At 22.6% G+C, this 9,322-nt stretch overlaps 3 protein-coding genes across 3 annotated transcripts, besides 21 other annotated features; 1 reads left to right on the top strand and 2 right to left on the bottom strand.

The window, feature by feature from the left end:
- Nucleotides 1-840: 840 nt before the first annotated feature.
- On the top strand, nucleotides 841-2,226 carry EDI_266800 (uncharacterized protein; the record flags this gene model as incomplete). Its single annotated transcript, XM_001741569.1, has 1 exon — nucleotides 841-2,226. The coding sequence occupies one exon, from the start codon at nucleotides 841-843 to the stop codon at nucleotides 2,224-2,226; it is 1,386 nt and encodes a 461-aa protein (XP_001741621.1).
- Nucleotides 2,227-2,900: 674 nt separating this feature from the next.
- EDI_266790 (ubiquitin, putative) lies at nucleotides 2,901-4,205 on the bottom strand (the record flags this gene model as incomplete). The annotated part of the gene is made up of 1 exon (XM_001741568.1): nucleotides 2,901-4,205. The coding sequence occupies one exon, from the start codon at nucleotides 4,203-4,205 to the stop codon at nucleotides 2,901-2,903; it is 1,305 nt and encodes a 434-aa protein (XP_001741620.1).
- Nucleotides 4,206-4,663: 458 nt separating this feature from the next.
- Nucleotides 4,664-4,734: a sequence feature (AT_rich).
- Nucleotides 4,735-4,820: 86 nt separating this feature from the next.
- Nucleotides 4,821-4,888: a sequence feature (AT_rich).
- A 40-nt stretch (nucleotides 4,889-4,928) lies between these two features.
- Nucleotides 4,929-5,111: a microsatellite.
- A 133-nt stretch (nucleotides 5,112-5,244) lies between these two features.
- Nucleotides 5,245-5,293: a sequence feature (AT_rich).
- A 213-nt stretch (nucleotides 5,294-5,506) lies between these two features.
- Nucleotides 5,507-5,677: a sequence feature (AT_rich).
- Nucleotides 5,678-5,729: a microsatellite.
- A 3-nt stretch (nucleotides 5,730-5,732) lies between these two features.
- Nucleotides 5,733-5,823: a sequence feature (AT_rich).
- A 31-nt stretch (nucleotides 5,824-5,854) lies between these two features.
- Nucleotides 5,855-5,893: a sequence feature (AT_rich).
- Nucleotides 5,894-5,930: 37 nt separating this feature from the next.
- Nucleotides 5,931-6,012: a sequence feature (AT_rich).
- A 95-nt stretch (nucleotides 6,013-6,107) lies between these two features.
- Nucleotides 6,108-6,197: a microsatellite.
- A 33-nt stretch (nucleotides 6,198-6,230) lies between these two features.
- Nucleotides 6,231-6,340: a microsatellite.
- A 7-nt stretch (nucleotides 6,341-6,347) lies between these two features.
- Nucleotides 6,348-6,468: a microsatellite.
- Nucleotides 6,469-6,485: 17 nt separating this feature from the next.
- Nucleotides 6,486-6,626: a sequence feature (AT_rich).
- Nucleotides 6,627-6,631: 5 nt separating this feature from the next.
- Nucleotides 6,632-6,713: a microsatellite.
- A 66-nt stretch (nucleotides 6,714-6,779) lies between these two features.
- Nucleotides 6,780-6,956: a microsatellite.
- A 23-nt stretch (nucleotides 6,957-6,979) lies between these two features.
- Nucleotides 6,980-7,087: a microsatellite.
- Nucleotides 7,088-7,168: a sequence feature (AT_rich).
- A 23-nt stretch (nucleotides 7,169-7,191) lies between these two features.
- Nucleotides 7,192-7,335: a microsatellite.
- A 227-nt stretch (nucleotides 7,336-7,562) lies between these two features.
- On the bottom strand, nucleotides 7,563-9,113 carry EDI_266780 (uncharacterized protein; the record flags this gene model as incomplete). The annotated part of the gene is made up of 1 exon (XM_001741567.1): nucleotides 7,563-9,113. One exon carries the CDS (start codon nucleotides 9,111-9,113, stop codon nucleotides 7,563-7,565), a length of 1,551 nt encoding a protein of 516 aa, XP_001741619.1.
- Nucleotides 9,042-9,078: a sequence feature (AT_rich).
- Nucleotides 9,089-9,175: a microsatellite.
- Nucleotides 9,176-9,179: 4 nt separating this feature from the next.
- Nucleotides 9,180-9,262: a sequence feature (AT_rich).
- Nucleotides 9,263-9,322: the final 60 nt, after the last annotated feature.

Raw genomic sequence — 9,322 nt, 5'->3', positions numbered from 1 at the left:
ATGATAAATGATTATTTGGTTTATTATTTCATTAATTATTGTATTGAAACAATTTATACTTATGATAGAAATGATAAATATTTAAAGATAGAAGAATATTTACAGAAATATTGTCATCTAGATTATCCAAGATGTTTATTTTACTAATAAAAATGAGATACGTATGAATGATTTATTCTTTACTAATTTTACTCTTATTAAAAACTTGAAACACACCATAAGATACTTGTTTAGTTTGTGTTAGCATATCTATATTCTTAACACCAAGAATGAAACGTATAGAATGAAGTCAATTCAAGGAATTAATAATCTTATTGGTAGTTAATTAAAAATAAGAAACAACTCATAATGAATAAATACATTTTTATAAAACGAAAAATGATGAAGAATTTGATAACTAAAACATAGGATAAGTCAATTTAGTTGTTCTAATACATTCATCACTTATTTAATCCATAGAAATAAGTTGAATAAAATTGGCATTAAAAGTATTCTGACTCATTCTTAATATGTTGAGATTATGAAACAAAACAAAAGAAATGAAAGTGATGTTTTTATTACTTGGTGTTATGTATTAGGATAACAACCTAATATTTGTCATACAATAACACTATCATTTCGGTTGATCTTAAGAGAAAGGAAATAAGCAATGAGTGTTTTAACAAAATTACATAAGAATAACATTTATAATTCAAATAAAAATAAGTATTAGAATGTATTTTTATTGTTCGGTGTTTTATTTTTGAAAGTTTATTAGAAAAGATAAAATTTCATTCAATTATTGAATAATCTTTTACAAAAACTGCACCTTTTTTGAATGGTTAAATCTTGTTAGTCATAATGCTTTTTACACTTCTAATTCCCCTTATTGTTGCTCAAAATCCTGAATGCTCAAGTGCTTATTGCAGTTCTTGTAAGACAAATCCAAATGTCTGTGATTCATGTGCACCAAACTATATTCTTATTGATGGAACATGCAAATACTTCAAAGAAGTTGTTCCATATTGTGCCATTAGTTCTGAAAATGGATGTAGTTCATGTATGCTTGGATATTATTTGAAGGATGGAAAATGTCAAATTCCACCAAATCCACTTTGTGCCACATACAAAGGAGATAAATGTGTTGTTTGTGTTGATGGATATTATGCAAAAGCTGGAGAATGTTTTGAATGTGTTGAAAATTGCTATGAGTGTTCTTCTATGACACAATGTTTTGAATGTCTTGATGGATATGGATTTAATGGAGATGATTGTGTTCAATCACTTGATCATTGTAAAACGTATTCTTATGGATCATCAACAAGATGTAGTGAGTGTTATGATGGATATGGATTGAATAAGAAGAACCAATGTGAGAAATGTGCTATTGATGGGTGTTATTCTTGTAGTTTAGATTATACCAAATGTGATATTTGTTATAATACAAAACATTTTGATGGAAAGGCTTGTGTTGATTTTATACCAGTTGAACATTGTACAAGTTATACAGATTCATTAGATTGTTCTTCTTGTGAAGATGGATATTATTTAGATGAAGGAAAATGTAAAGCATGTAAAGTTGAATTATGTAATAAATGCAATAGTCCATACACTTGTAATAAATGCCAAGAAGGATATTATTGGAATGAAAAGGAGTGTACAAGTTGTCCTGTTATTCCAATTGGATGTATTGGATGTTCTGGTATTAACAAATGTAGTGTTTGCAAAGAAGGATATCATTTAGTTGGAAGTTATTGTTATGAAAATGTTGAACATTGTGTTGTTTATTCATATGAACAATGTAAGACATGTGAAGAAGGATATTATCTTTCCAAAGGTAAATGTTTGAAAGGTGTTGAACATTGTAGAAGTCACAGTAGTGATGGAAAGAAATGTATTGAATGTGGTAAAGGATATTATTTAACAGAAGACTTCAAATGTAGTAAATGTGATTCAACATGTAATGAATGTGAACATAAAGCCACATATTGTGAATTAGATTCACTTAATGAAAATAAAGAAGATGTTCATCCAATTAGAATGGCTCATTGTAATCGTGCATCAGCTGATGGACAAAGATGTATGCGTTGTGACGATAATACTTATTTGAAAGATGGAAAATGTGTTGAATGTGGAGATGATAAGTGTTATGGATGTACTGAAGATAACAAATGTTCAGTATGTGCTAAAACTCAAGAAGATTTCTTCAATGGTATTGTTTATTTACCAAATAACAACCATTGTTAATTCTAATTTCTTCTTACTACTTTCTTTAATTTTTAATATGAAAATACTACACCTATTACAACAACTCAATAGTTTCATTTATTTTTGATTTATATTCAAACAATGAATAAAATTGTTAGATTTCTGATGTTCTAATTTTTATCAATTATAATTATATGAACATACTCTTTTAATTTGTTTGTGATTCATTATTCTCTCTTTATAATAATCAATCATTTCTAGCAACAATAACAAAGGAATGTTTATTCTTATCTCTCATTTGTATAACATACCACTCATATGGTTGTATTGTTGAATATGAATCTTGGAATAATTTATTGAATCAACAATATTGTTTTGATAGAATGTTTTGTTTCTCTAATCACATTGATTATAAAAGTAAATGATAATCATGTTCATTTGAAATATTCTCTATGAAAGGTGTTTAGAAATGTTCAGTGATTCATCAATGTCTTAAAAAAACATATTTACATCAAGATACAAATAAATAAAAGATATACGTTATTAGAGCATTCTAAACCATTAAGAAAAAGAATAGAAAAGAAATATTTTAATTGTTTTTCATCTTTGTTATAACTAAATTACAGTGTTTTAACAAGAATATTAATTTTAACATGAAATATTTTCATTGTATCATCAAAAAATGTCTTAAAAAAGAATGAGTTAATTAAGAATCATGCCAAAATTGCTCCCCATTCTATCACATACTTTCCAGTTGGTCTTTGTCGTTTCATAACACTCTTCACTCCTTCTAATCCACATAGATCTTTGATTTCTTCAAATTTCAACATAACTCGATGAGTTTGTTCAAATCCACTAACTGTTAATGACGCAACTTCTTTGTCAAATTTTGAGTCACAAATAGTGACAAGATGATACTTTCTTTTTCCTAACTTTGTAATCCAATAAACAATAAAATCATTTCTTTCTCGTTCATTCAATCCAAGACGCTCTAATAACTCATCTAATTCTTCTTCAAAGTGTTGTTGACTAATTCCAATTTGTTGCCCTTTAAATTCAGATTCTTTTAAACAAATACCTTCCCAAAACAAATACTCAACCTCCTTTCCATTAACAGTTATTTTACAGTTATTTTCTCCATCACTGTTGTACGTTCCTTTCCATTCATACTCTTTTATTTTTTCACTTTCTTTTATTGTTTTAATTTCTGGATATGTTGCTCCAATGTCCATTGCCTCATTAAATTTGATGTTCACACTCACTGCTTCATTTATCTTCTTTTTATCATCATACAATAAGATCACTGGTTTACCTCCTCTTTGCCTCAAAACTAAATAAATAATCGATTTGTCTGTTATTCCATAATCTAATAATGTATTCTTATCTTCAAGTTGCTTTCCTGAACAAATCAATCTTTGGTCTGTAGAAGAAACCCCTGATATAGGTTCCAAAAGACTTTTTACTTGGAAAATAGTAAACATACGAAGAGCCTTAATGTAAAATATCTTTTCACTGAAGTTTTTTATTGTCAATGTAATTTCATTTAATCCAGCAATTTTCATCACTTCTAATTCCTTCTTTGTTGTTTCAAAAGTTATTTGTGATATTTCTTTTGTTTTGGTTTGAGTGTTTTCGTTTGTAACTACTTCTCTGAGTTTCTTCTCTTTAATGTCGATCATTCTATCTATTATTTGGTTCTTTAGTTTTCCTGTTTCGATAGCTTGGTTCTCTCTTTTTTTGATAACCAACTCATATGTTTCAGTGATTCTTTTAAGTATTTCGTAGTATTTCCATTCTTGTCCAAGACATTCTTGATTCTTCTTTCTTTGGGTATCAATCTCTGTGATGAGATTGTCATACTCTTCGATAAACTCTTTCTCATTTTCTGGAATCTTAATGGGATGATTCTTTTCATACTCAGTCCTTTCTCTTTCTTGGTCTTCAATCTTTTGCATTCCACTAAGGTTCTTAAAAAGCACAAAAGAACTTATTCCGAGAGTGTTTGAAGAACACGACATTTGTTATTTTTCAGTCCTCATGAGGTTTGTCCTATCATTATTTCTACAGTGTAAGTATTTGAAAAACTCACTGATGAAATATTTGTTATTATAAATGCAAGGATTAAAACTTAATAAAACTTAATGATAAGTAAAATTAATTTACTTATTTTTATGAATAATGTTATTCATTGTGACTTCTTCTCCTTTAACAAGATTTCCTTCTTTGTCAACACTCAAAAACTCTAATTTAATTCCTCCTTGTTTAAATCGTGTTGTTCTTAATAACTTCCATGCATCAATAAATTGTCCATCATCTGTTTCACAAACAGACATATTTCCTTGTTTAGTGTGAAGAGTGTTTGATTTCATTCCAATCTGTAAACAGTTAACTGCTGCTGGATTAGGAACAGCAACAACAAATGAAATAAGAAGTAAAGTAATTGCAATCATGACTAAAACATTCTAGTTTTTTGTTCATTTTTTTATTATTTGTTATATATTCCAAATTCTTGTTATTAAAATGTTTTATTAAAAATCTTAAAATTTTGTTATGAGAATCTTTTAATAAAATACTTTGTTTAATAATAAAGTCATCACCACTTCATTATCTTTAGGTACTCTTAATATTTAAGGAAAAATTAGTAATATTATAATATGAAAAATATGATGTATTCAATGTTAATATAATTAATATAAATAATGAACATATTACAATGATTTAATACTTTTCACTACTCTTCTTTTATTTATTATTCTATTATTTTACTTAATCCTTTTTTTAATTAAAAAATCAAATAAAATGATTATATTCAATTATTATTTATTTATTATTCTTTTATTCTTTTTATGTTATTTTGTATGTTTATTTGATAATGTATATTATAAATTATTCATTAATCAAATATAATTTTATTTAATCTATTTTATGGGTATAAAGTAAATCATTTTGTTGTTCAGATAATTTTAATTGATGAAAATTTGAGATGTTAATAATTTTTTGTTTTCATTAATTATTCTTGTTGTATATTTTAATTCAACAATTACTCTCATATCTTTCTAATTATATATTATGAAAATATCATATTGCTTAAATAATTTAATTAATACAAGAATAGTATTTGAATTTATTGTTTTCATGATATTTTTCATATTATTAGTTATTGATTGTTTTTTTTTCTTCTTATTCATTATTGTTGAAATGAGATGTAGCAAGTGATTTGATAATTAACCAATAAATCATACATAATCATTTTAATGATATTCAATTGTATTTGATCTATTTCATAATCACAATGATTTACATTTTGAAATAATTGATGAAATTATATTTCATTAATTAAATTAATATTGTTCATTTTGTTTTGATTTTTAATTGATTAATTAATATTAAATCATGTTATTGAACAAGATGAGATATTTGATATAATAATTAATAATGATATTGTGATAAATAAATATATTAAATAATAAAATATCAATTTTTAATTAAAATTATTCATTATTATTACTATTTTAATTATTATCATTATTAATTCATTATTAATGTATTAAATGATATTATTTAATACTATTCAATAAAATATATCCATTCTTTTGAATATTATTCATTTAGAAATGTAATATATTAATAAATTATGATACTATGAGAGAAATAAAATCATCAAATGTTTTATAATATTTTACAAAATCAAAATAAATAAAATTATCATAACCACAAATACAGATAATCATTCTTTTGAGGGCAAAATATTTTGAATCAATAATAATTTAATTTTTATTATTTTGCTCCTAAAAAAATAAAAAATAAAAATGTAAATTAAATATACGTTCTATATTCATTTATATTTTATATCATTTTATGGTAAGTTGTTATGAAATATAAATGATTCAGAAATGATATTTGATTCAATGTAATTATACATTTTTATTATTATGTTATTATTATTTTATTTATGTATTTTATTTTTATATATTTATATATTTTATTATTATATTTATTTCTATTCTTATATCATATATATATCATCATATTATATATATATATATTTTATTTTTATCTTATTTTATTAGTTTTATATTCTTATTATTTATATTTTATTTTATATATTAATATATTTTTATTTATATATAATTTATTATATATTAATACATTTCTTTATCTTATTTTCATTTTGATTATATTTTTATATTTTATATCTTCTTTCTCTTTATATTTATTATTATTTTATTTATATTATATAGATTTTATTTATCTTTTTATTTATATATTTTATTTATTATTATATCATTTCTTTTCTCTTATTATTTCTTTATCATTTATTATTATTTATTTAATTTTTATATCTTCTATCTATATCATATGAAAATAATATTTATTATTTATTATATATTACATATTATATACTAATCATTAATATTTATAATTGATTATATAATAAACACTGATAATAAATAATACATTTAAATAAAAATTATAAAAATAAAAATGAATAAAATAAATTGCATAAATAAAATAATGTTAAATAATTTGTATCAATAAATTAAACACTTTTTTATTGCATATTTTTAATTTCTATAATAAAAAACAAATCCTTTATTTCATCACTATTTTCATCATTTATTATCTCATTTTGAATTATTCTTTTTTATTTTCTTTCATTTTATGTTCTCAACATTCTACTTTTATTCTTTTCATCTTCTTCTACTTCTTAATTTCAATTTTTTCTTTTATATCATTCTTTCTCTTCATTCTTTCTCTTACTTCCTTTTTTCGTTGCAGAATATTTCATTTCTATTTAATAAAATAACTGGTTAATGATAATATTCATTCATAAAATGATTAATAAAATTATCACTTATTCAATAATAAATGATTACTTAATACAATTTTAATTATTTAAAATATTTAAAACATATTTAAATATGAAATAATTAAAAACAACATAAATTATAATGAAATATTCATTATTAAAATTAAAAATCAATTTCAAGTATTTGAATAGTTATTAAATAAGAGAAAAGAATATAACAAGAAGTCAAAAATGAATAATAAAAGAAATGAAATAATTAGATAATGATAATGATAATCATAAATAATGATATTCATTAAATTAACAATAAAATCAAATAAATAAAATATTATAAAATATACAATTTGTTTAAATATCATTTTTGTTTAATATCATGTTTTATTATCTGTAAATCATTACACAATATCTTTACTATTCATATTTATTATATTCACAATGAATACTTTCAATTTCAACTGTTATAATATGTTTTTCTCATTGTTTTTATATTCAAAAGTGTTTTATAACTCTTTTATTCAAATAATTAATGAATTAACTCAATTACTTATTGTTTATTCTTTTTGTATCACTGTATGTGTTCAAAAGATCCTCTTGGTATTGTTTTATTCTTCTTTAACTCTTCTGTACAACCACAGCCACAAAAACAATATTCTCCAAACAGTGTAATTGATGATGGTATGTTAATTGATGTTAATGATGAACAATTATTAAAACAACAATATCCTAATTCACTAATTGATGAAGGTATATTAATTGATGTTAATGAATAACATTCTTTAAAACAACAATATCCTAATTCACTAATTGATGAAGGTATAGTAATTGATTTTAATGATGTACAACAATAAAAACAATTATATCCTATTTCACTTATTGTTGTTGGAATTGTGATTGATGTTAATGATTCACACCAATAAAAACACCGTCTATCTAATTTAGTAATTGAAGATGGAATAATAAATTCATTAATATCTTTCTTTTCAACATTCTTTCCATTAATTATTTGTAGATTTTTTGGTATTTCAATACTAAATAATACTGGTTCACTCATAAATATTCTTTCTTTACTAATGTATTGTAGATTATACATATTTATAGATGTTAATGATGAACAATCTGAAAAACATTCATATCCTAATTTACTAATAGATGATGGAATATTAATTGATTTTAATGACGAACAATGACTAAAACACCAAGTTCCTAATTCACTAATTGTTGTTGGAATATTAATTGATGTTAATGATACACATTTGCTAAAACAACTATCACTTAATTCACTTATTATAGTTGGAATAATAAATTCATTGATGTCTTTCTTTTCAATATTCTCTCCATTGATTTTTTGTAGGTTGTATGGTATTTCAAAACTAATTAGCACTGGCTTATTCATAAATATTCTTTTTTCACTGATAAACTGTATATTTTCAAGGACTATACTTGTTAATGATGTACATTCACCAAAACAGCAATATCCTATTCTACTAACTGATGGCATATTAACTGATTTTAACGACATGCATTTGCAAAAAAATCCATGTCCTATTATACTAATTGTTGTTGGTATAGTGAAAGATGTTAATGATGTACATTCAAAAAAACAATAATATCCTATTTTACTAACAGATGAAGGTATACTAATTGATTTTAATGATGAACATCCTCTAAAACATCCTTGTCCTATTTCACTAATTGTTGTTGGTATGTTAATTGATTTTAATGATGTACAATGTTTAAAACATTGATCTCCAAGTGATTTAACTTCATGTGGTACTATATTTCCATATTCTTCTCTATCTGATTTTGTATATTCTATATTTTTACATATATTTCCTGCTTCTTTTTCTTTTAAATGTGTTGAATAATCTACTAAATACCATATTACTTTTTTAAATATTTTTCCATCATTAAATATTTCATCATTTTCATTATAAATATGAAATGTTTCAATATTAGGAAACAATTTTCTTGAACGTTCATTTAATGGAATTGGATTAAAATGAAATCGTTCCATATTTCCTTGAAATCTTTTAATTCCAATTTCTAAATTAATAAAATCATTAATATCATTAAAATATATTGATACTATCATTATTTCATTATATCCTAATTTCATTATTGATTTGTTGTTTCTTGTTGTATTTTCCATTTTTATTTTATTTTAACTTAAAATATTTTTAAGATTTAAAAAAATCTATTTTAAAAATAGTAATCATTCGATTTTTTTTATTTTTCTATTTTTAAGTTATGATAAATAAAAAATTTGAATGAAACATCCACTTTTCACTATCATCTTTCATTTTCTGATTATCTCTTATTGGTCTT

This window comes from Entamoeba dispar, genomic scaffold (assembly GCF_000209125.1).
Source record: "Entamoeba dispar SAW760 scf_1105229463803 genomic scaffold, whole genome shotgun sequence".
NCBI lineage: Eukaryota > Evosea > Mastigamoebida > Endamoebidae > Entamoeba > Entamoeba dispar.
The sequence above is the reverse complement of the archived record's forward strand: the minus strand, read 5'-3'. Positions and strand labels throughout refer to the sequence as shown.